This window comes from Phyllostomus discolor, chromosome 5 (assembly GCF_004126475.2).
Source record: "Phyllostomus discolor isolate MPI-MPIP mPhyDis1 chromosome 5, mPhyDis1.pri.v3, whole genome shotgun sequence".
NCBI lineage: Eukaryota > Metazoa > Chordata > Mammalia > Chiroptera > Phyllostomidae > Phyllostomus > Phyllostomus discolor.
Window position 1 is genome coordinate 160,051,997 of NC_040907.2, and position 27,115 is coordinate 160,079,111.

A 27,115-nucleotide genomic window follows, 5' to 3' on the forward strand; every position below is an offset into this window, starting at 1 on the left:
CAGAAATGTATTAGAATTGAGAGGAGATGTTTATATACTAACCCAGTATCAGTCTTATAAATGACATGAAAACTAAAACTTTGCTTTAAATAAATTGTGTATGTATATCTGTATATCAGAAATATTGGAAATTTTTTTCTTTAATATCTAAGCAGTAAAATTAGCCATATAAATCATCCCCTCAACAAGGAAGTAATTTTCAAGTGGAAACTAGGTGAACGTCTTGTCACAAGTGTTGTACAGATGTTTCATTAAACATTTCCTTTACTCAGTGTACAGTTATTGGTTGTGTCCCCTTCCGTGAGTGGCTTTAAAACTTTTCTTTGTCCCTGGCCAAGTAACTCGGTCAGAGCATCATCTTGATATGACAAAGCTGGGGGGTTGATTCCCCGTCAGGGCACACACAAGATTCAGCCAAGCGGAACAATAAATCAGTGTTTCTCTCTTTCTTTCCCTCTCTCTCAGCAAATTAAAAAACAAAACAAATTTTTTTTCAATGTATTTTGCATCATGACCCAATATATACACCACATTGCACACCACTTAATCTCTGGAGTAAATTTCTCTTATAGCACAGAATATACTGCTGCTTTCTGTTCTATTTTATTTTTTAAAATGTTGATCTCCGTTCATTGAGCTAGATGGTTTCTGCTCCCCCTTTGAACTCCTGGAGAATACAGTTACTCTTAGACTTTCACAGTTGTTCTAGAGCAAAGTTTGCCAACCAGTTTGTTGTCAAATATTGAAATTAGAAGATGTTTCTAAATGGATTTTACTTGTAACTTCTGTAGAAAGTCAACAGTTAATATCCCCAGTAATACACTTATTTTTTCTTATAATGTTTATGTAACGTAAAGAAAATGGGGTGAATTTTTTTCACCAAGCTTTATAGAACTGCCCCCAAATCCCCTCTGCTTACTCTAGTGTGCTATACAAATTTTATATTGTTTATGCTGACTGTATTAGTGAAAACTAAGACACATTCCATGATATAAAAAAAGCTGGGAAGTCTTTTCTAGGGAATTAGATATAATGTGTCATGTAGATTAAATATAAAATGTCAAATTACCCTTAATAGACCCCGTCTTTATCCTCCTCACCAGAGTTTTTCCAAGGCTGTACAGAAGTTCCCTTCTCTGCTTCAATATACTTCTGAAAAGTATTACTTTTATAACTTAAAAATGCACACAGTAAAAATATGAAACAATATAAAGGGCATATACCAAAATGTCTCTTTCCTGCCCTAATTCCTGAGCCCCACTTCTGAGGGGTAAGGGGAAGTTTCTTCTTTATTTTCCCAGAAAATTCCTATGAATATCTTTTTTTTTAATCCAAATAAAATTATACTCTGCATACCATTATGTATCTACCTCATTCTTGAATCATTCTTTTTAATGGCTATGTAGTACTTCAGTATATAGCTAGGTGTACTGTAATTTATTCATAACATTTTTTTGATAACCTGGATTATTTCCAAGTTTTTCCCTTTCTCCCCTATCAGATATATTTAAGCTATTAGTCTTCTCTTTTACCTCCACTTTGGGACAGAACCCGGAACCCAGGTGCTACAGGAAAGGGGTGATAGTACTATGTGGACATGGAAAACCCCCTCCCCAATTTCTCCTCTAGAACACCAGAGGCAGGGCTCTGCTGTCCTCGCCATCCATGAGTAGGTAAGAACTGCCCTGGGAGTTGTTTTTCAGCAGATTAATGAGGTTACTGTTGGGTCCAAAGTTCAGACACTTGAATGTGAGATTATGGGCAGATTGCCTACCTGCCTTGTTCCTCAGTTATGCCATCAATAAAATGAGAGGTTGGAAGAGATGAGTTTTAATGTTCCTTCCAACTGTAATATTTACCTAGTATTTTTGTTGGAGTATTGATTTAAGCTATATAACCTAAATTATATGAAATTTCTCTTATTTAAATTGAAAACATCTTTAGTATATATTGTGTGGTCTGTAATTTATTTGACCCACCATATGGCCTAAGCTATTTGAAAGTTTAAGGATATCGAAAAAGGGAAGTTGAATATTGTACTATATTTTTACATAAACTCTCTTTTGTAAAATGTCAATTTCAAAAGCATAATACCCATTCCAAAGATAAAAGCAAATTTTTTTTAATCAGGCTTGAATACTTGGGGAAAAGATTCCAAGTGAGGTGATGTTTGTTTTTAAAATGGATCCTTGCAATTTTCAATGAATCTAACCATTCAAAGCTAATCCTAAGGGCTTTGCAACTTGGCTTCAGCCCCCTTGTTTAAATTGTTTTCATATTCTAGCCCTCTAATCCATCTTCTTGTTTCACTGAATGCTAAAGCTGATATTGCTTGACAGAGCTCAAGTTTTCTGATTTGGTGTGGAGGAAGCAGCCTCAGAGGTGAACCGTGCACTGTCACCCTGCCAGCAAAGTGATCAAGTTTCACAGCAGAGTTATAAAGTAACAGAAGCCGGAATCTTTGCTGCATCACACATGGGTTGATTAGCATTGCCTGTTTCACAATTTTATTCTTGTAATTCTGTCAGATGACAGCTGTCCTGAAAGCAAAATGGTTGAAGAACTCCACCATTTGATTTGTGTAATTTCAACAGGAAGATAGATGTTATCTTGATCTGGAGGTAGACAGCCTGTGTATTTGTGGGCAGGTTACCCTAGCTTCTTGGCAGAAAGCGTGGCATACTTTGAATAAGTATACTTTTTCTTAGCTATGTTTTGTTATCCAAGTAATGTCAGATAGTTATACTACTAGCATTCTGTGTTAATTTTTATATCGATTGACATAAGGCTCAGTTTATTAAAATGTATTGAGGACCTTGTAGGACCCAAGCACTGCATTAAATGGTGGGACTAACCAGGTGACCCAGACAACCTCATTGGCTTCTACTGAAATGACAGCTGTTCTCATTTCTTTCATTGTTGGAGTTTTCTGATATCCACTGGTAAGTGGAATTGGACAGAGAAACTTCTTCAAATTTGAGTTTGTGAATCTTGATGAAAACAAAGCATATTTTCATTACTTAACAAAGGGGTCTTCATGTCCTGTTAGGGCACCGTCCGTTACTGTGCATGTACATTCTTCTGTATGCGGGTCTGTTAGCAACATTGGTTTTTCACTAATCAAATCCTAAATGAAATAAAGTTGTGATGCTTGGACTAATTGAGCCTCAGTTTTAGCCTACTAAAGTATATCTGAGATATTAAAAACCTGTTGCAGTTTTTGTACCTCAGATATTTTAATGACTTAAATGATTGCCTGTATGAAATTAACCTTGAACATGGTCACAGTGTGTCTTGATGACACATCCGGATACCTTCTTTGTCAAGTTACCCCATCCATTGTGGTATTTATGACTGAGGAAATTTACTATAGTTAGAAATATACAGGATATTGCTGCCTACAGGATGTTGAACATACTTTGTATAAAACATTTTAAATCGTTTTAGAAAAACCGTCCTATGATAGCAAAATCCGTCAAAGAGATTGTACTTTGAGGTGAAGAAAACAGCCATTTAAACAGGGGAGAGAGAAGAAACGTTTAATCATTATTCTGGTCTGTTATGCAGTCCCAGAAGGGACTGATGTTTCTCCTTCAGAGCCCACCCAGCCTTTGGCTAGGGTCCTGTGACACACAGTGGGAATTCACTTCCTATCAGGAAACGCTGTTTTTCAATGTATTATCTTGTTGAGACAACCACAGTGAACAATGGGCTATTAATGTATTAGAACAACAAGTGTCATAACTAAGCCAATATTTGCCTTGTTTTGAGTGTTACACTAAAAAAAAAAGACTTTGGCTGGGCTTCAGAATACATCTGTGCACTTGACCATCAGTGACTGCAGGACTTAAAAGCCATGACAGTTAAAAAGAACAAAGAATAAAAAATATTTCAATAATGGTGATGAACTTTTGCAGGTTTGTTGTACTCACTTCCTGTCCACAGACAGGAATAAATGTAATAATTTAAAATACATCTTTCAGATTTGAAAAATGTCCATTTAAAAGTCTGTTTTGAATTTTGGAAGCCACAGCAAGAAACTGACATAAAAAAAAAAAGCCTTCAACTCAAGTTCTCTTATGAAATATTAAACCCTCTTATGAGATATATCACATTCAGTTTTGGATATTTATACTTAAAATAATTTGATAATACTGCTTATTTGGGGACTGACAGCTTTTTAAAAGCTGTTACTTTTAATAATGATTAGGAAGAAGAAAGTTCCTTTTAAGGGGTAGTCAGTGAATATCAAGTCATTACTATAACTATGTGATAAGAGGACAATAAAATTTCAGAGCTGGAAGGTAAACCTAGAGGTCATCTGGTCAAATCACTTCATTTTATACACGAAGAATTTCAGACTTTATTTAGCTGTTCGCTCACTGAAATCATCCTTCTATCCTTTTAATCCCATACTCTATTAGCAATCCTCAACAGTTCTTGGGAATCTCATATTTTTCTTTTTGGGGGGCAGTTGTCATAAACTGGCTTTTACTGTCAGTTATCTTTCCATGTGGTCATGTTCTAGTTCTGTCATTGACTAAAATGGAAAGTCATTAAGGGCAGGGCCTAGACCTGTACTTTATATTTCTGTATATCCTTTACTTAATAGTTCATCTGTGTTTGCTGATTGATTGATTGATTGATTGAATTGTAGTTTGTAGGGTTAAGATGACATTTTTGTAGTATTTGTAACTGGTCTCAAAACACAGCACTAAGTGTAGATTTTTTTAAATTGCTCTTTTGACACCTTTATGCTATCTTGTGATTACTTTTGAGTCAGCTGGAGACAGTTTATATGCCGATCACAATGTTATTTCCTCAGCCCTCTTGGATACCTGGTCATTCTGATCAAACCACGATTAGCCCAGTTTTCAAGGCTTGCTGTAGGTTCCCTGCCTTAGTTTATTCTAAAGTGAGTGGAGAATGAGATATGAGTCCACAGCCCTGCTCACCTCACTCAGTTTAATAAACCCTTATTGAGTGACTTTAAGTGGACAGTGAAGAAAGGAAAAAGTTGTTGACAATTACTGGAGCAGATACACATACATAATGTAAAAGCACAAACTCTGACAAAGTGCTTTGAGTACACAAGGGGGAAACAACGGCTAATTCTGATGGAGGAGACTGGGGCAGCCCCAATGGCAGGACACGGCTTTTGAATTAAGACCACCGAGTGTGGGTTCAGATTTGGATGGATGAAGATGAAACAGGGAAACAGCGCAAGTGTGTGAGAAATAAGGTGAATAAAGCTGCAATCAGGGAAATGGCCTTTGTTTGGGGGAGTCACCATTTCCCTCTGTGTCTGGGGCGGGGGTGGTCTTGAAAACTTTCATCTTATTTTTAGATCCTGAATTTTAGAAACCCCTAGGCTGATTCTTAAGTATTTTCTTTTTTAAGATAGGGCTCTAGTATGCTTTTTCTTTTTCTTAGAGGGGGAACTAAGAAAATGGTATTGTGGTATATTATAGTGGGTGGACTTGGGCTTCTCCCTTATAATCATGAACCCCAAGGGTTCTAGTATCCATACGACACTTTAGATGTTTGAAAAATACTTTCCCCCACGTTACAACTCTATAGAACCCATTCCTGACAAGAGAGATCAAAAGTAGACACAAAATATTTACCAAACTCTGGAGAGCTACTTAAGTTACTAAGCTCCATGAAGACTGCTTTTTATTTGACAATGAAATACTTGATGTAGGCCCTACGTCCAGCTAAATAAACACTGAGGAGCTAAGCTGTGAGTCTAGTCTTTGTGAGCCTCAGAAACACAAGAATCCTACTGCAAGCCTGGACTTACAATACAACAAGCAATTAAATGGACCCTTCAGGTGTGTGTGAGGGGGCACAAAGAGCTGAGTCATGTAGTTTACTCTCTCTAGTGAATTACCACGAAAGCTTGAAAGAGAAGCATTCTTATTATTTTTTAAAGATTTTTATTTATTTTTAGAGGCAGGGGAAGGGAGGGAGACAGAGAGGGAGAGAAACATGGATCGGTTGCCTCTTGTATGCACACGCTGACCCAGGACGAACCCGCGACCCAGGCATGTGCCCTGACCTGGAATAGCAACCTTTTCACTTTGTGGTACGACGCCCAACCAGCTGAGCCATACCAGTCAGTGCAGCATTCTCGTTATTTAAAAATGGTATAAATGGCTCTCAGGTCTTATGAAAACGCATTTTAAAATCTGTTTTATGTGTTGTTAACCCTGAATGCATACCTACCAACCCCTTAAAGTCAAGAAATCAGAGCTTGAGTCACTAGGTGCTTTTTCATAAAAGTTAACATTTTACTTAATGTACTTCAGCTTCTGAAATTAGTTTATGGCCAAAACCTTTAGTTAAAGGAATTTTTAAATACAGTTTATGTTTTAAATCTTCTTTTATAATGAGAGATCCTGTGCTACTCTAGCTAATGCGAAAGGCCTGAGTAAGATAAACTGAGGGACCTGGGCAAGTCATACTTTCTTTTGGGGCCTGTTTCCTCATTTGGAGAAATGAGGGGGTAAGACTGGATATAATAATATCTTATATCCTACTAATCTCTAACACCTTTAAATTTTAAAGATGCTATTCCTCGTTTGGTTCTAATTAGGTAATATTAGGGAAGGCAGTACTTATTTCTAAAGAACTGACTTTGATTCTGTATAGGTGTGCTATCTATCCATATTGTTGTGATGGTAAAATGCCTCCTAAAATAGGTATGATTAGGATGGAAATTCCATTGGAATGGTATGTTCCATTGGAACGGCATATGTATTAGTTTCCTAAGGCCACCACAGCAAAGTAACGGTGACAGAGGAACAGTAATGCAAAGTAACAGTGCATGTATTTGTTTCCTAGGGCTACAATAAAGTACCACAAAATGAGTGACTGAGAAACAACAGAGACTTCCTCTCTTGCAGTTCTTGAAGCCTAAAGTTAAAACTCAGCATGTCAGCAGGGCTGGTTTCCTCCAAGGGCTCTGAGGGAAAATCTGTTTTATGCATCTCTTCTAGTTTCCAGTAGTTGCCAGCATCCCTGGCGTTCCTACGCTTACGGGTACATCAGTCCAATCTCTGCATCCATCATCACATGGCTTTTTCCCGTGTATCTGCCTCCTCTGTGTTCACGTATCCACATCTCTCTCACTTTTCTCCTATAAAGACCCTAGTCATTGTTCAATATTTAGGGTCTCTCCGAATCCAGTATGACCTCATCTTAATGTGATTACAAATTAAGACTATTTTCAAGTAAGGTCACATTCTGAGGTAATGACATTTTAGGGGATGATTTTAACACACTACAGTATATAATAATAAACTGTAGATCCAAAGATGATTCATTTGTAAAAGCTAGTTTCACCAAAGTGGGTTTTGTTGGGGGGGTTGGTTGGTTGGTTTTTACAAAAACAGATTTCCAAGGTGGATAAATACCTCTTTTCATGGACTTCCACTTAAAACTATTATCAGTTTTTCTAAAATGGCAGGTAGTATCTTAAAAAGTGATTTCCAATTACTATTTTCTGTGCTTTAGTAAGTTGCATTTTTCATGGCTCAGTATTAGACTTTCCGGGGGTAGGTGGAGGGACAGATGAGGCTGTGATGACCTTGAAATCTTCCTTACTAGCTAAAATCTGAAGGTAAGAACTCCTTGAAACCAAACTCCTTTGCAGTAATGATGTATTGCATTATCTACAGCTTTTGGATTAACTTTTACAGCCGCGTTTTATAAGTTGCAGCCATTAAAGCCAGGAATCTTTAACTGGAATACCTGAAATAGGGCAAGATGAACTCTTGAGACTTACTCAAACCCTGTTTTCTTGAACATTTTGTTGGTATACATTTGTGTAGTTTTTAATATAAGGAATGTTACCTCACATTTTCTGTGCACTCCCAGCCTCCCTCCATCTCTTACTTGTCACACTGACCACATGAGGGGTGGACCTGTTAGAAGGATGGTCCATAGAAACAAATCAATTTCCTACGTTGGCCATTGGGGCGAATGTTTATTTTGCCAAACTCAACTCCTTTTCACTAATGAGCTTTGCAGGATTGTTTGCATATCTTCAGAATTAGGAACCAGAATTTCCTGAGTTCAAAAATCCTTGAGAAATAGATAGATGTGAGATTGGAATTTCAGGGAGTGAAGTTTTCTGTATTACTTGTGTTCTGATACTCACTTTGGCAAGTCCCCCAGGTTTCTAGAGTAGATATGCAGTAGTATGTAAAGTGAATTTGACCTCAGACATTACTCTCAAGAAAATGTCCAAAGCAAGGGCTTTAAGTTTTCATGCTCAGTGCTGGACAAATAATTAAATTGACTATAGTTCATGAAGTATGTGAGAGTAATGTTTCTTTGAAAAAAAAGAGAGAGAGATTTTTGCCCAGAAGGACTATGTACCAAGTAGTAAGGAACCAAAGCCATAACGTTTCTCCAGAAATTGAGAGCAATGAATCTTTCTTTAAAAATCATAATCTCCAGTGATTCCATTTGTTGAAACCTCTCATTTATCATGAGTTGTCAAGTTCTGGATAGTTTCCTGGATCTCAGTTTTTTTAATTTCACTGATACCAGGGGACTTAATAACAGAAACTAAATGTCTGAGAGGCACATTTGAATAATCAATCCACTTGTCTTTGTCAACTTTCTCTTAGGAAAAAAAAATTCCTCCTTTTGTTTTTTCCCCAACTATTTCCAAAAACTCTATCTTGTAGACAAATGATGACTGAGGGAATATATATACAGCATTCATCATGTTTTGTAGAAAGGTGGGTAAAGGCACCAAGGCATGTGGTTTTTTACTTTGCAAGATATGTGAAGGATTGCCTCTCTGGTTGATTGTTTTGCTCATCATTTGCAAGACCATATGAGGACTGTCCGGAAGAAGTCCAGTCATTGTTATATAATGAGAGTAGTTTGTGGGACATTGCAGTAACCTGGCAGCCAAGAAGAGTGGACTGGAATGTGCATGCGTGAGCAATGAAGACTTCACTGTACTAGTCAGTGGGGTCAGTAGATGCCATTGAGTGAGCATGTGTACTGATTGCCATCACATTCAAAATGACTGAGAAAGTAGAGCAACAAATCCGCATCAAATTTTACGTTAAGCTTGAACATTCCTCCATGGAAGCTATTCAGATGATTCAGAAGGCTTTCGGGGATGATGCAGTGAGTGCAGTGCAAATAAAAGTGTGGCACAAATACTTCAACGGTGGTCAAGATTCTGTTGAGAATGATCCACTTGCTGGAAGGCCTGCAACAAGCGGAACACCTAGAAATGTTGAATGTGTTTGGGCTGCAATAAACAAAGATCGGCGACTGACAGTGCGAGAACTAGAAGCTGATCTGGGGATTGCAAACACTACTGTGTCTGATATTTTGATGCAGGATCTTGGCATGAAATGTATCGTGGCAAAATTCACCCTGCAAAATTTGTTCCTTGACTTCTGCTACCAGAGCAGAAGAAATATTTTGCTGCAGTTGCTAAAGACTTGATTCAAACTGCTACCAACAAACCAGATTTCCTTAAGAATGTCATAACTAGGGATGACTTGTAGGTCGATGGCTGTGATCCAGAAACAAAGGCCCAGTCGTCCCAATGGAAGTCGCCTGGTTTCTCCATGCACAAAGGCACAGCAAAGTCACAGCAAGATCAAGACCATGTTAATTGTGTTTTTTGATTGGGAAGGTGTTGTTCATCAGCAGTATGCCTCTCCAAGCCAAATAATTAATAAGAAGTACTACCTCAAAGTCGATTGAGAAATGCAGTATCACCAAGGGCTGCACCTACGGGCAGCTGGTGATTGACAGCTTCATCACAACAATGCGCCCACCCGTGCATCATGTCTCATGTGGAGATTTTTGATGAAACATCAAATCGTCCAGGTAATTCAGCCCCCCTACAGTCCATATTTGATGTCCTATGACTTCTGGCTTTTCCCAAAACTAAAATCACCTTTAAAAGGGCAGGAATTTCAGACTGTTGATGAGATTCAGGAAAATACGACCAGCAGCTGATGGCGATTCCAACAAAGGATTTTGCAAAGTGTAAGAGATACAGTGGAAGTATCTCTTACTGAACAGTGGAAGAGATAACTGGGAAAACTGTGTGAGGTCCCAAAGTTCCTACTTTAAAGGGGACTGAGGTGTCATTGTCCTGTGTACAATGTTTCTTGTATGTTGTATCTTCAATAAATGTGTCTATTATGCATAGTACATGGCTGGATACTTTCTGGACAGACCTCATATGTTTATTGGAAAATCAGTTTCATATTTGCTTTGCCAAATGGTTCATGTTGCAAACAATTTGAGCCAAATCTAGATAATGATTGAGTTTGGACTTTAGAAAATATATTTCCTCTGAACATTTTATACGCTTTCAAGTTTGTAACTTTGCCCCTTGCATGGCCATTATCATTGGTAAATTTTTAACGAATTTTTTTCAAGATACTAGTGAATATTATTTCTACTCCTACCAATGTCTAAGCAAGTTAACTGCCTCTCTTCTCCCCGCCACCTACTCTTCAAATACAGAAGTCCAGCTCACTATTCCTTGCAACAGGTAATGCTGATCAATAAATACTCTTTATCAGTCATTGGTACTTTAGTAAGAAAACCGTTAGATTCATCCTCTACTTTGTCCAGCAGTGAATGCCTTTAGTCTTTGGATCACCCTGCTGAATACTGATCTAGCAAGCACCTACTTGAAATTTTTGTACTTATTGTTCTGCACTTAAATTTTGAACAATATATATTATATTTTATCAAATTACTACCATGTTCCAGTTGTACAAGTACAGGATATGTTTTTCATGTTTGCTAAAAAAGTTTATCTTTTTGTTAAAATATATTTTATTGATTATGCTATTACAGTTGTCCTACTTTTCCCCCTTTTATTCCCCTCCGCCCTGCACCCCACCTCCCCCCTGCATTCCTCCCCTTAGTGCATGTCCATGGGTCATACATATAAGTTCTTTGGCTTCTACATTTCCTATACCATTCTAACCTCCCCTCATCTATTTTGTGTCTACCATTTATGCATCTTACTCCTTGTACCTTTTCTCTCTTTCTCCTCCCTCCCTCTCCCTGCTGATAACCCTCCATGTAATCTCCATTTCTGTGAGCCTCTTCCTATTCTAGTTGTTTGCTTAGTTTGTTTTTGTTTTGGTTCAGTTGTTGATAGTTGTGAGTTTGTTGTCATTTTACTGTTCATAGTTTTGAACTTCTTTTTCTTAGGTAAGTCCCTTTAACATTTCGTATATAATAAGGTCTTAGTGATGATGGGCCTTAGTTAAGGGCCTTTAACTCGACCTTATCTGGGAAGCACTTTATCTGCCCTCCCATTCTAAATGATAGCTTTGCTGGATAGAGGAATCTTGAATGGAGGTCCTTGCCTTTCATGACTTTGAATACTTCTTTTCAGCCCCTTCTTGCCTGTAAGGTTTCTTTGGAGAAATCAGCAGATAGTCTTATGGGACTATGACTCTTGCTGCTTTTAAGATTCTCTCCTTATCTTTAATCTGGGATAACTTCATTATGATGTGCCTTGGTGTGTGCTTCCTTGGGTCCAATTTCTTTGGGACTCTGAGCTTCCTGGACCTCCTGGAAGTCTGTTTCCCTTGCCAGACTGGGGAAGTTCTCCTTCATTATTTTTTCAAATAAGTTTTCTATTTCTTGCTCTTCTTGTCTCCTTCTGGCACCCCTATGATTCGGATGTTGGAATGTTTAAAGTTGTCCCAGAGGTTCCCAAGCTTGTCCGCATTTTTTTGAATTATTGTTTCTTCATTCTGCTCTGGTTGACTGTTTACTTCTTCCTTCTGGTCCAAACCATTGATTTGAGTACCTGTTTCTTTCCCTCCACTGTTGGTTCCCTGTACATTTTTCTTTCACTTTTCATAGCTTTCACTTTTTCCTCTATTTTGGGACCATACTCAACCATTTCTGTGAGCATCTTGATTACCAGTGTTTTGAACTCTGCATCTATAGGTTGGCTATCTCTTCATTGCTTAGTTGTATTTTTTCTGGAGCTTTGATCTACTCTTTCATTTGGGCCATTTGGAGGGGGGCGGGTCTTGTGCACCTGTTATATAATAAGGGGCGGGGCCTTAGGTGTTCACCAGAGTGAACAACCCATGTCACTGCATTGTGGTGCTTATGTGGGGTAGGGGTCCATGAGGTAACAGCGTCACTTGCTAGGCTCTCTGCTGGCTTTCAGTCACTCCCTCTGCTACCTACAAGCAAATTGGGCCCTTCTGGTGCTGATTCCTGGGTTGGTGGGCTTGTGTACGTTACAGGACCCTGTTGGTCTATCTTCCAACGAACTCTCCTATGAGGCTGGGAGTTTCTCCTGCTGCCGCAACCCCCACAGGTTTTTTCAGTCAGAGGTTTCCAGGCTTTATTTCCTGGCACTGGAACCCTGGGTTGTGCAGTCTGTCTTGCTCCCCATTTGTTCCTCCAGTTTAATTGAATGCAAATGTGGGACTGCCTGGTCTTCCATCTACCGCCTCGCCCACCCAGGTCCTCCAGCCACCGCCTTGCCACAAGTCCTCTCTGCGCCGGCTACCTATTTCTGCCCCTCCTACCAGTCTGGATGAATGTTTCTTCTTTAACTCCTTGGTTGTTGGACTTCCATACAGTTCGATTTTCTGGCGGTTCTGGTTGTTTTTTTGTTGTTGTCCTTCTTTTGGTTGTGTGAGGAGGCACAGCACGTCTACCTATGCCTCCATCTTGGCCAGAAGTAAAAAAAATTTATCTTAATGAGCAGTGTTACACCAAAATACTCTCATAGCTGTGCCCTCCAACTGAATTTTCTTTTCTTTTTCTAATGCATGCCCATCCACCTGTCAACTTCCATTAAGTAAAGAACACTTAGTAATGTAATAGGTTGTTGCTACTCTTACTAGTTTATTTCATTATTTTGGTATTTTTTCCTTTAAATTATATTTCTTACTAAGGCTCAGATTAATTGTATCTTTCACTAATCAACTGTAGATTCATTGTTTCATAGACTTTTAAATTGAATTTTAGAATTTATACTTTTATTTTAAATATATACTTAACAGAAGTCATTTCAAAACAATAAGAAGGGTTCAGATATTTAAGAGTGACTTGGATCAATCTTAAGATTCTGGCAGTAGGCCAAAGAGAGCTAAGTTTCTACATTTATACTAGTTTTATAGCCATACAAGGCTTTTTAATTTTACTATTTTAAGAACATTTACCATTTCTATTTTGGTGCTGAATATTGTGATCCTGTATTTCCAGGCGCCACAATAAAGAAAGGCCATAATCAAGGTTGTAATGGCTATATATACTTCTGAGAAATGACTGTCCTTTAAGCCATTCCATGTTTTTTGGTCAACTCTTCCATACCTATTAAGATCTGTAGCTGAATAATTCTATACTTGAAGAATATTTGGTTATCTGAGGCAAATTATTAAACCTCAGGGGTTTTTTGTTTTTTGTTTTTTTTTATTGTTGTTCAAGTATAGTCGTCTCCATTTTCACCCCATCATGCCCCCCACCCCGCCCAATCCATCCCCACCTTCCACCTGTGAAGCTACCCCCTTTGGCTTTGTCCATGTGTCCTTTATACATGTCCCTTGATGAACCTTCCTTTATTTTCCCCCATTATCCCTCTCCCCCCCCTCTCTGGTTACTGTCAGTTTGTTCTTTATTTCAATGCCTCTGTTTGTATTTTGCTTGTTTGTTTGTTTTGTGAATTAGGCTCCACTCATAGGTGAGATCATATGGTATTTGTCTTTCACCACCTGACTTATTTTACTTAGCATAATGCTCTCCAATTCCATCCATGCTGTTGTGAAGGGTAGGAGCTCCTTCTTTCTTTCTGCTACATAGAAATCCATTTTGTAAATGTACCACAGTTCTTTGATCCACTCATTTACTGATGGGCACTTAGGTTGCTTTCAGCACTTGGCTACTGTAAATTGTGCTGCTATGAACATTGGGGTGCATAGGTTCTTTTGAATTGGTGTTGCAGGATTCCTAGGGAATAGTCCCAGCAGTGGAATTGCCTGGTCAAAAGGCAGTTCCATTTTTAATTTTCTGATAAGCCTCAGTTTTTTATCTATGAAGTGGGGGATGCTGCTGAGTCTTTTTCTGAGGGTTAAAGGCCCTCAACTCTTTTAAAATGATGTCATATTAACTTGAGTGGTAAAAGTGTAAGCTTGAACATCATTTATTATTACCCAGGGCACAATCAATGTCATTTTGATAAACTCTAATTAAGACATAGTAGTCATTTCTGAGGTTAACAGTTAAAACTTCCAAAATAGTGACCATTGTCCATTTGGTAGTCTTTTCAGGTGGACTTGAGCCAATTTACGGGCCCTCACCCTGTATGTATCAATATAGTTCCTTTCTGTTTGCAACTCAAAATTGTATGGAATGTTCCATGGTATTTTATGATATTCATATTGCCTGCCTCATTAAATTCCTTGGTCTGCCCATCTCCTAAAACTCCTTGTCCTTATGTATCTTATTTATCTGGTTTGCTATGTACTGATGGAAAGGAAGACCAAGGGTACAAGGTGGTGAATTATGAGAAAGTAATACTTTATCGGGCAAGAACCCTGAACTAGGAGAACTTAGATCACCCCTGATGATACCAAGTGTGTAATCTTGGGCATATCTTTTTATGAAGACTTCTTTTACTAGTTATTTAATCTAGAAAATAAAGGGGTTTGGAGTAGATGTTCTCTTAATTTTTGCTTCAAAGCCTTCAAAAAGTCTAAGTGAGAAGGCACATCCATGAAAGTAATACGTTAGTACCTACTTCTTAATCCTTAAAAATCTAGTTACTTAAAGAAAATGTATTTCTTGGGTATTTAGGTCAAACAAACCAGCACCATACAACTACCTCATACATGTAGTTTTCTGTGCATCCTAGACAGACAGACAATCTTAACCTTAAGCCCATTAATAAGCACTAGAATTTTTAGCCCTTCCTTATACCCTGTTCCTCTCAGTCAGTGGTGTTTATAAAATACCTACACACCCCTGGTGATGTGTCTTGGTTGGAGCATCACCTATAAACCAAAAGGTCACAGGTGAGGATAAAAAAAAATTTCTTTTAAGTAAAAACAAAACACTTCCACAAACTATGTTCAATGGACCTGGCTTTTTCTTATATTTCATTGAATAAGTAATACTGGCCATGGAGCAATCTGTGACTGATATGGTAATGCTAGTAAAATGTCATTATTATGATTTTAAAGCACTATGATACTTGAGCTCTGTAGCTTTAGAAAAATCACTCAGCATCTCTGTATAGTTTCCTCTCATCAGTAAAATGCGATCCCTGAATCTAGTATGAAATATTCCAAAACAGCTGTCACAGAATCAATAGCCATTATAGCAATAAGTGCTCTTTGGGATAATTAAATCTTCCATTGGGCACTTAGAAAGCGTCATCTCTATTGCTTGGTTCTACTCAATGCCAGTTTATTTCTTTTTCATGTTCCTTGACTTTTATCTAGTTTTGCAGACCTATCAATGTAATGTGAGTTGTATATAAAAATTTGGCTAGCAATTGAAAGTAGTTCGTGCCTTTTAGAATTTAAAATGAATAAAAACCCACTGGTCAGTATGAGGATGTGGCTTGTTATAGTTTGTGCAGACTCCATTTTGTTTTCTAGAACTTGAAATACCTTCACAATTTTATAGTAACTTTCATGAAGAAAAATCCTAACTCGGTAAACAAGTTGTTGTTGTTATTGTTACCAAATATGCTGCTTTGAAGTCTTGGCATATCTTTGATTATTGTTTTCAATATGGAACATTAAGTCTGGTACTTGAAAGTACAGCCATCTCGTTGCTTGTATTCTAGAGAAAACTGTTAAAACTGCCAAGAATTTTAAGTTTGGAAAGACTTTAATAAGTAGTAACTTTTCATAAGATTGTTTTTACCATTCCCAGCCTAGAAATAATGCAAACCAGATTGATTTGGAAGGCTCTCTGATGTAGTAAAGTAATTCAATTCAGCTGCCGCTTATGGAGTAGTCTGCCATTGTGGGGTCTACAAACATGAGCAAAGAGTTCTAGACAATTAAAGTAGAAATAGACAAGAGTCAGGAAAAATGGAGAAAACACCTGACATTGAGTTATACAGATGGCACTTTCTAAGTGTCCAAATGGAGGAAAATTAATTATCCCGCATCACTAAGACATTATTTCTATAACCTGCCATAAACATTTTTGTGTGTATACATCAAGGAATTTACATATTTTTATATCAAGGAAGTTATATATATATACTTATATAGAGAGATATACCTCAAGGAATCATTTATCTTCTTCTACCTCTCTAGCACATATTCATTTCCCCCTTCCACCATCTCTCTGTCTCTCTCTGTCTCTGTCTCTCTCTCTCTCTCTCACAGACACACACACCTCTTTTCCTTTCTGTTTCCCATCTGACCATCAATTGAATTTCTAGGGTAATGTTTTTCAAACTGTGGGTTATGACTCATTAATAGATCATGAATCAGTTTGAACCACATTTTTTAAAAAATGCAATAGATTACAATAGAAAATATCAGAATGTACCACATAGTAAGTCATAAATTTATTTTAGTTATATATTGCATGTATTGTATGTGGTTATAATATAAAGTATATTTCTTATTGTTGATTGCCATTTTGAAAAAAGTTTGAAAGCCACTGTTCTAGACTGTTTCATCTATTTGTGTCCTGAACCTAATGTTCTTTAAGCATACTTGTTGAATAGTTACTGCATAAATATTTGGATAAGACTTTTTAAACTAGAATTTTGTTTATGCTTGATATCTTGTTTCTAATCTGCATTGGCCAGAGGGAAACCCATAGTGTTGACAAGTTATATAATATTACTTTTAAAAGATTCATTTTCCTGTCCTGGCTGGTGTGGCTCAGTGGATTGAGTGCTGACCTGCGAACTGAAGGGTTGCTGGTTCAATTCCCAGTCAGGGCACATGCCTAGGTTGCAGACCAGGTTCCTAGTAGTGGGCTCACAAGAGGCAACCACACATGGATGTTTCTCTCTCTGTCTTTCTTCCTCCCTTCCCCTCTCTTTAAAAATAGGTAAATCTTTTTTTAAAAGGCTAAATTTTTTTTTCTTTAATGGAGTTCATACTGGTTTTCACTGGTTTATATTGCTCTGAAGTTCTAGAAAGCCTGACTGTGCACAGTAGTGGTATTAAAACAGATAGCATTTGGTTAATTTTAAAGAGAAGGAGCCCAGAAACTGAATTGTTCAACGTCACCTGGAAGCCAAAGATATTTATGTTAGGCTTTGTTGTTCAGCATTAGGAGGAACTAGAATCTGCTCTTTATTAATACTTCACTTAAACATTTCTTCTTGTAAGGTAGTATAGTGAAGATGTATGGCTCCCTTCCAAGCCATGATAATTCTGGTATTTTAAAAATTACTCTCTTTTTTTGTTTGATTATTTATTCATTTATTCATTTATTTGTTCGTTCATTTATTTTTTTAGCCTGGGTAAACTCTGGGTAGGTGACTAGCTGGATATACTGAATAGCTGGAACTGGCATTTGAAAAGAAATTACTGCTGGTGGGAACATAAACTGGTACAGCCACTAGGGAAAGCAGTCGGGCAGTTCCTCAAGAAAATTAAGAATAGTTACCATATGACCCAGCAATCCCTCTCCTGGGTGTTTACCCCAAAAAACTCAAAAACAGGTATTCGCAAAGATGTAGGCACCCCTCTGTTCGATGCAGCATTATTCACGGTGGCCAAGACACGGAGCTGACCGAAGTGTCCTTTGATAGAGGACTGGATAAAGAAGATGCGGTACACATATGCTATGGAATATTACTCAGCCATAAGAAAAGATGAAATTCTGCCATTTGCAACCACATGGATGGACCTTGAGAATATAACGCTAAGTAAAATAAATCAGTCAGCAAAAGCTAAGGACCATATGATTGCACTCATATGTGGGGTGTAAAACTGAAACTCATGGACACAGAGAGCAATGTAGTGGTCACCAGAGGGAAGGGGGTGGGGGACCTAATATATGGTGACAGAAGATGGTTTGACTGTGGGTGATGGGCATTTAGTGCAACATATAAACTCAGTATAGAAATGTACACTTGAAATTGATATGACCCTATTAATCAATGCCAACCCAATAAATTTAGTAAAAGTTTATAAAAAGGAATAAAAGAAATTATTGCTACCCTCCAGTGTGGACTGTGATTAAGATTATGGGCTGTAGAGATCTACAGACTAGATTTAAGTCCCTGGTGCACCACTTACCAGCTCTTTCACCAGCTCAGTGACTTTATTTCCTCCTGCAGAATGGAGGTGACACCTGCCTCATAGGATTTCAAGGAGTGAATTAGCTAATGTATGTAAAGTCCAGTGGCTAGCACATAGTAAGGGCTCAGTGACTGATTGCTGTTTTTAAATGCTATAATAACTCATCACTAAAGTACAGAATACCTAGTTATTGTTAGAAAATTGCTAGCTGTTAAGAATACTAACCCATATCAAGGATCTTTATCTGCCTCATTGTGGGAATAGGTCAGAGGACATCAGCAGAATCATAGGATATAAGAAATCAGGAAATCTGAAGCATCTTTTGAGATAGTCCTTTTATCTTACAGTTGGTTGTGGCACCCGTATAATGTAATTGTCTATGTACTTTACATAGGAAGAACTATGTCTTATTTGACATTGTATCCCCACATAGTAGGACTTTTATTTTGTTTAACTGCTGAGCTTTAAAAGGTTAGTGTATATAAGTATTATACACATTAGTCCTTTGTAGGATACGTGGTTTTTAAATTTTTTCTCATGGTCTGTAGCTTGTCTTTTCATCTTCTTAACAGGTTTTTGCAGACAAATATTTTAAATTTTGGTGAAGTCCAATACACCAGTTTTCCTTTACAGATCATGTTTTGGTGTCAAGTCTAAGAACTCTTTGCCTGGCCCTAGATCCGAAGTTTTTCTCCTATGTTTTTTTCCTAAGAGTTTTATAGTTTTATTGTTGTTGTTGTTTTAATTTTATTCACTGATTTTAGGAAGGGGGAGAGGAAGAGAAAGAGACACATTGATTAATTGTTTCCCTTATTTATGCATTCGGTAGTGGGTTATTGCATGTGCCCTGCCTGAGGATCAAACCTGCAACCTTGGCATATCGGGACACCTCTCTAACCGACTGAGCTACCCAGCTGGGACCTAAAAGTTTTATAGTTTTACAATGAAGTTTGTGATACATTCTGAGTTCATTTTTTATAGTGGTAAAATACATATCACATGAAATGTACCATTTTAACCATTTCAAAGTGTACAATTTAGTGGCATTAGCATACTCACAATGCTGCATAGTCATCGTACTAGATCACCCCAAACAGAAATATAGTACCCATTAAGCAGTCCCTCCCTATTCTTCCTTCCCCTGAATAATATTCCATTATGTGGATATACTACATTTATTGTTTATCTATTCATCAGTTGATGGAATTGGGGTTGGTTCCACCTTTTGGCTATTGTGAGTAAGTGCAGCTATGAACATTTCATGTACAAGTTTGTTTCCGTCTGACGTATCTCACTTAGCATAATGTCCTCGAGGTCCATCCATGGTGTTGAGAGGGGCAGGATTTCCTTCTCTTGATAGGTGAATAATAATATAATAGTTTTTCGTGTATATATACCACATTTTAAAAATCCATTCACTCATCAACACTTAGGTTGTTTCCATGATTTTTGCTATCATAAGTAATGCTGCAAGCTTCTGCCACATTTTTCTGAGTTCTGTTTATGTTCAGATAATGTTGTGGATCCTAAATTTTTTCAAGGCTTGAAACACAGTTTGCAGATAATTAATTGTGCTTATGATTGGCTTCACATCTATGTAAAACTCTTACTGTTCAGCATCTATGTATAGAACAATACTTAAATGAGAAGTTGCTACGCTCATTCTTTATTCTGTACCCTTTCTATAAATTCCTAATCCTTCTTCCAAGTACATAAAACTTTGAAACTTCTTGTTTTACAAGGCCAAGTTAAATAATGAGCTTTTGAAGTTTTAGAAAGGTCAGTGTTTTGAGTCATTTCTAATCTTACTTCCCTTTTTTGGTGTCATTTCCTCATTTTTTGACAAATGCCATAAACTCCAATTGTTTAATATTTGGGACAGAATGTAGACTAAAAGTCTTAAAAATTTTGTAGCCCCCTTGTGTTTTATGATATGTGAAATAGTATGTGTCATTGTAAAGTAGGAGACAGAAAATTGTGACTTGGAATATTGCCTAAGACATATGCAGTCTGAATTGGGGCAGGATGTTTAATCCACTGAACTCCTCGATTATCAACCTCTATCTCATTGTGTAGCTGCAAAGGTAAAATCAGAAAGGTATAAGAGATGGTATAAACTACAAAGGGTTATACACATATAGTATGTTCTTTTATTATTAAAATGGGTGGTTAGATGTATCTTTCTGTTTACCATACTCATTGAAAAATGTGTTCATCATCAAGAGTTCTTTACACTATAAGCTTTTACTTATCAATGTTTCATTTATCAGCTTCTTAAACCAATGCTGGGACAATGAAATGAATCTACCACCACAGCTCTTTACTTTTTGCTGTGCTTTCAGAAAATTATTTTGTGAACATCAGAAATTTGGTTAGACACAAGCTTGCTATCTAACTCTATTTTCCATTAAGCTAAATAGTGCTTTTGGAATTGAGGATTAGGCAGAATCCAACTGAAGGCAATATTTGTAGACTGACTTTTTTTAAAATGACTTCAGTCAGTGGCCTACTGTGATAAACTAAAATAGAATTAATTTCTTTATTAAGTGATATCCCAGTTATTGAGTACTCACTTAGTCTGTACTTGACCATTTAAAAGACAGCCTGGCATAAACAGCTTCTAAGAAAATAAGGTTCCAAAGGTTGGTTAGGCCTCTAGACTTCTGACTACCCAGCTGGATATGAAAAAAGAAAAGTTTTTTTACAGTTGGTATTCTGTACCACATTTTTGGATAACAGCAAGATAATGCTAAAGACCATAGGTTGGTAAGCCAAATGAATCACAGTACAGCAAAACCTAATTTTTTAGTAATATATAATATTACTAGGGTCATTCCATTAGTAGTGGATGTTGTATAAAAAGAAAAAACAAAAACCTGTGAACACATGTTTAATTGTCACACACTCATTGTGTTTTTTCTCAATTTTTTAATTAATGGCTTAGGATGTGGAAGGTTCAATTATATAGAAGTTCATATTTTACATTTTCTTCACTAATTAATTACTTTCTAATCACAAAGTCAGAAATTTATTAAATGATGTGATATAGTGTTTAAACCACATCTCCTGAATTTTGTGTGTAGTACACTAAACTAATTTAGGTAACTTATGGGATGTTACATATGAGATTGACATTGTCAAGACGGAAACAGTTTTAATGTGTTTTGCAAAAATTATTTTTAACAGAATGAGTTTACACGTCCAGGACAAGAATTAATACAAGAATTTGTAATGTTTTATCATTAGCTTCTGTGGGCTAAGAGCTGGGTCAAGGCAGAAGGCTATCTCATTAGAAACAAATTGGTTGTTACTGTGTTTAAAAGTTGAGACCAGATGTCTCTGGCCTTTATCAGGGATTCAGACCCATAAGATGAACATGACCTATTTTGCCTTTCCCTTCTGGATCTCTCTAGAAAAGTGTTCTGCTGGGACTTTGAGGTGGTGAAGAATTTGCAGTTAGGGGCTCCCCAGAAACTTCTCTCCCCTTAGTTTTCAACGGAAATGGAAAAAGAGTACTTGGGTGTTGGACATTTAACTCCCCTTGTTATGAAGTGATTCTTCTCACCAGACAAATAACCACTTAAAAATACAATTTTATAGTTAGTTAGAATGGTTTTTCTGTTACCCAATCATTTATATTGAAAAGGTTGCATGAATGAAAGTCACCACCTGTAGGAAAAAATTAAGCAAAACCATTTTTATAATTTCTGCCCCGACTGGTGTGGCTCAGTGGATTGAGCGCCAGCCTATGAATCAAATGGGTGCTGGTTCGATTCCCAGTCAGGGCACTCGAGAGGCAACCACACATTGACGTTTCTCTCCCTCCCTTCCCCTCTGTCTAAAAAATAAATAAATAAAATCTTAAAAAAATTTTTTTTGTTTGTTTCCTACTTCCTTGTTGCATGTCTTTGCATTTTCTATACTCAGTTCAAAAGCACAGCTAGGGAAAGGAATGTATATACCAGTCAGCGGTCTCCCTCTTTCTTGATCTACGCTTACTGCCATTTCACGTCTAAAAGTTCAAGGAGGCATTCCTTTAGTTGGCAGTGGCTGTCACCCTCTGCTGTGTCATTCCTCTGAGTGTGGTTCAGGATCTAGTGCCAGTCTGCAGACCGGACTGTCTGTGACAAGTACAGACTGTGGTATTACGTGTTCAGAAACTTCTTTCAGTTTGACAATTGCCAAGACATCTAAATGCATAATTTTGTATTTTACAGAAATATTGGCCCACAGCAAATTGGAGAAAGTCACCACAGACAATTTGAAAAGCACCAAGCTAGGTGACTTCAACAACATTTAATAAGACTGTCCTGTTGATCCACCTATAGTTGGTTAGGTGCTCAGTTGTGGCAAAGCCTGGAAGAATTTATTTCCCTAGCATAAAATCAAGGATAGTCCTAAGTATCAGTGATAATCGTGATAATTAGGTGAATCAGCAGTTCATGTGTTTTCTGAATAGCTTTTCATTGTTGCTTACTGGGATTTGAAGCACTGTCTGCTGAAGTTACGTAGTTTAGCAACATTAATTTTTCCCATACTTTCCCTGTGAAGTTATTGAGTCATTTTAAAAAACTTAAAGCTGTGTTTCTCTCATGTTAGTAAATTACATTCACTACAAAATGTAGTGGCCATTAAATATGACCAAAGTTTGGTCTAACATCAATTCATGAGTAAGAGAGAAGGGCTCTACTGAGATCACTCGCTGTGAAAATTTGCCGTCTTAGATGTGGCATTTTACTTTTGTATTATTTTGATCACTTCCATAGCAATTTCTTTAAAAATTCAATAGCAGTTGATGACATGGTTATAATTGAACCACACATTTGCATTCACCCTGAAAATACCAATTTCTGATTTAGTGTTATAATCTAAGATATATTTACTTTAAAAAATTGTTCTAGTATTTTTTTTTTGAGAAGTATGTTGTAAAGAAAGCTACCAATGTAACTCTGAGGGAGGAAAAACTTCTACTAGACCCATGTAAAGTTTGAATTTGATAACGAATTTACCATGAATGTCCTTTGCGTTTATTAACACAGATACGGGGAATCGGCAGGCTTGAAGCATGAGCTCAGATGCCAGCCAAGGCGTGATCACCACTCCTCCTCCTCCCAGCATGCCTCACAAAGAGAGGTATTTCGACCGCATCAATGAAAACGACCCAGAGTACATCAGGGAGAGGAACATGTCTCCTGATCTAAGACAAGACTTCAACATGATGGAACAGAGGAAACGGGTTACTCAAATCTTGCAAAGTCCTGTGAGTTGAAATAATTAAAACGCTACAATTCTTCTTCGGAAACCGTGATATAGTGAAGTAGGAGATATCTTAAGTCTCAGCTTAGAAGAGGGGTGGAGGAAGAGTGACTCTTGCAGAGGCAAAATGCACACCTACTTTATATACTTAATTTGCAAGTCTTTAATAACAAACTAGTATTGTCTTGGTGGTATAAATTTTCTTTGTGTGATTTCTGAATGCAGTGCTTCGTTCAAGGGGGGACAAAGATGCCCCTGTGCTCAGGGACACCCAGTTTGGACTGAATATCTGTGAAGAAATGAAAGCCGTGACTGAAGTGTATTTGAGACCAGGGAAGGAGTTAGGTACATCTCGTGCCCGTATTTTCTTCTTCCTTTGGACACCTTGACACTCAGAGCAGCGTAGGAAGACTTAAGGTTTTGAGGTCTGTGATTTGGCAGCCTCAGGTTACATAACACCTAATGCAGGCTCACACACACCAAACTAACTACTCTAAAAGTGGATTTCAACCTCAACACAAGCTGAAAATTCTGTCTGCACAGTAATATCCAGACTTGACGGATCATATTCTAGTGATTTGTTAGTTTTCTTACCCTTAGTAGAATTGTAGAGGTCACATAAAAATGATAGAAAATGAGAGAACAGCTTAATTAATCTTAAAAATGCAAAATTAATTCATAAGTTTATTCATAATGAAGGTCATGGGCTCCTTAAGGCGGACAGAGTTCAGCACACAAAGACACATGATGCCCAGGTTAGGGTTATATTAGGTTTCCAGCTTAGGTACTAAAATAAGCACCAAGGCATAGAACTGCCTGGGGTGGCCCTGGTAAATCATTTTTGTTGTGCCCTTGTGAATTTAATCACAAAGGTTAAGTCCAAAGCCAAAGGGGAATTCCACTCTGAGTAATTCTCCTATACCAGTGGCCTAGATAAAAGCAAGTGAAAGTTATAAAAGCAATGCAAGCTTGGAAGAATTTAAATTAGCTTAAATTTAAAGCTACCCATTAAATAAACCCTGAAGGAGCCCTGGCTGGTGTGGATCGGTAGATTGAATGCCTGCAAACAGAAAGGTCGCTGGTTTGATACCCCATCAGGGCACACGACTGGGTTGCGGGCCAGGTCCCCACTTTGGAGGCTTGCAAGAGGCAACAGATCGAAGTATCTCTCACACATCAATGTTTCTCTCCCTTTCTTTCTCCCTCCTTGCCCCTCTCTCTAAAAAAATAAATAAATAAGAATGTTTAATGAATAAACCCTGAAAGAAACCCTTTCCCCAATGGAAAAGAGATTAACGAGAGAATTCATCATGAGGGAGTAAGTGCCTTCTTTCAGTCAAGCCTGAGTTTCTGGGTTTAGAAATAGTTGAAGGGCATGTTAATTATTTGGATCAAAATAGATACATTTCCTCTTCTAAAGAAACCCCACTTTTAAGATCAAACATATCAGCTAAATGATTATGTAACATATAAAGTAACAAACAATAAGATGCAGTTCGGATTTTGTTCAGGGTTATTAAATATTGAGATTTCTTTGGGAAGTGCTCCAAAAAGGACCGTTTAATTCTAACAGTAAAGTTTAAAGGGAAAGTATACTAAACTACATTTCCATGCCAGGGTTTTTGTATTATAATTTCTCCATTAAACTTAAAGGCAGCATAGCTTTGAGTAGATTATCTAATATTTTAATACTTACGAATTTTCATTTATAACTCAACTTAAAAATATCAATTTTACTTACTCCTTGGGAACTTAGTAAAGTAATGGGAAAGGGCAGAGATAGAGATAGATACAGATATATAGATATAGATTATTTTCATATTCATGTAGAAAGAGTGATAATCTTAAGCCCAGAGAGTAACAAAGTAAGTTTGAAAGAATTGTGGATTGATCATTTTTTTTCCCTAGATCTTTGCTAGTGAATTTAAAATCTGGCTGGTGTGGCTCAGTAGACTGAGCACCTGCCTACAAACCAAAGGGCCGCCAGTTCGATTCCCAGTCAGGGCACATGCCTAGGTTGTGGGCCAGGTCCCCAGTAGGGGGTGCATGAGAGGTAACCACACATTGATGTTCCTCTCCCTCTCTTTCTCCCCTGCTTCCTCTCTCTAAAAAAAAATAAATAAAATCTTTAAAAAATAAAATCTTGTTTATGAAAGTATAAAATTTTGTCTTCCTGCCATGTTTAACACAACAAACTTTTCACCAAAGACATTATACAGAGTGGCCTGTATTAGTTATTATTGCTAAATAACAAATTAGCACAAAACTTAGCAGCATAAAATGACAAACTTTAATTATCTGATCATTCCTGTGGGTCAGGAGTTTAGGAGCACCTTAGCTGAGTGGTTCTGGCTGAAGGTCTGTCATGAAGTTGCAGTCAAGACATTAGCCAGGGCTGCTGTCGTCTGAAGGCTCGACTGGGCCAGTGGTTTCCAGTCTTCAGATGGGCCACTCACATGGGTGTTGGCGAAAGGCCTGGGTACCTTGCCACATGGACCTTTACCTGAGGCCGTTTGAGTGTTCTCTTCTAGAGTAAGTATCTGAGAGTCAGCAAAAAGGAACCTGTAGTCTTTTATGACATTAAACACTATCATCCCTGCCATATTTATTAGTTAGAAGTGAATCACTCAGTTCAGCTCATGCTTGAGGGGAATTAAGCTCTACCTTTTGAGGGGAGAATTGTTCACTCTCTGATCTAATTTATTTTAAAAGCACCATAGTCCGCCAGAGTTTATCTACCTTCCTCCCACATGCAAATTACACTCATCTCCTAATACCCATGCAAAAGTCTCATTCCAATACCACGTTAGCCTGAGTCCAGAATCTCATCTCAGTCTGGTCCAGGGACAGATGATGCTCCTTGACTATAATTCTTTCAGTACAGCTTTTCCTCTCAATCTGTTGACCTAAAAGAACTAAAGAGACAAGTTACCTGCCCCCGACCCCAGTGGAAGGGCAGGCAGAGATAACTGCTGTACCATTCCTGCTCAAAAAAGGGGAAAATTGGGTTACAAAAGAGTGTAACTCATCCATAGCAATCCTGAAATCCATCTGGGCAAATATTTGGAAGTTCCCCTGATGAGGACTCAGTCCTTCTACTCACCAGGGGTGAGTTTTCTTAGCTCTTGACTCAGCCCTCCGGGCTTGTGGTTCCATCCTGTGAATCATCATTTCTCTTCTGTGAAAGGTTGCCTGTGTTTGCCATTGCTTTTCCTCAGCCTGCTTCTTTCTTGTAGAGGTTTTGGGATTCAAAGACCTCTTTTTTTTTGTATTGTCTTTGTTCCCTTAAGCCCAGACTTGCATTTTTTCTGCCTATATAATTCTTTTAAAACCTATGGGTCTCACAAATATTGGGGTTCACTCTGTTAGACAAAACTCATAGCCCATAAAGGTTAAAAAAATTATATGTCTAATTCATGTTTGTAAGAAACAAATTTGTAAGCCTTCTGTTTAAAATGATGAGTTCATTTTGGAAGAAAGGAAATCAGGAGAGAAGTTAATAAAAGCAAAGTATAATACTTTTTTTATTAGGCACCTACTATGTGCCAGGCACTTATTACATAGTGAATCCTATTTAATCCTCAGAAACTCAA

At 37.6% G+C, this 27,115-nt stretch overlaps 1 protein-coding gene across 8 annotated transcripts in view; it reads left to right on the forward strand.

The window, feature by feature from the left end:
- Positions 1-27,115, forward strand: part of ADD3 (adducin 3) — a 125,043-nt gene that overhangs the window by 71,498 nt on the left and 26,430 nt on the right. For 6 of the 8 annotated variants that reach the window (XM_028511366.2, XM_028511367.2, XM_028511365.2 and 3 more), the window contains exon 2: positions 23,306-23,526. In XM_028511366.2, coding sequence (XP_028367167.1) covers positions 23,332-23,526 — 195 coding nt within the window. In that variant the 5' untranslated portion in view covers positions 23,306-23,331. Of the gene's footprint in view, positions 1-23,301; positions 23,527-27,115 lie in introns of all 8 variants that reach the window. The other 2 variants (XM_036027274.1, XM_036027273.1) reach the window with 2 other exon arrangements.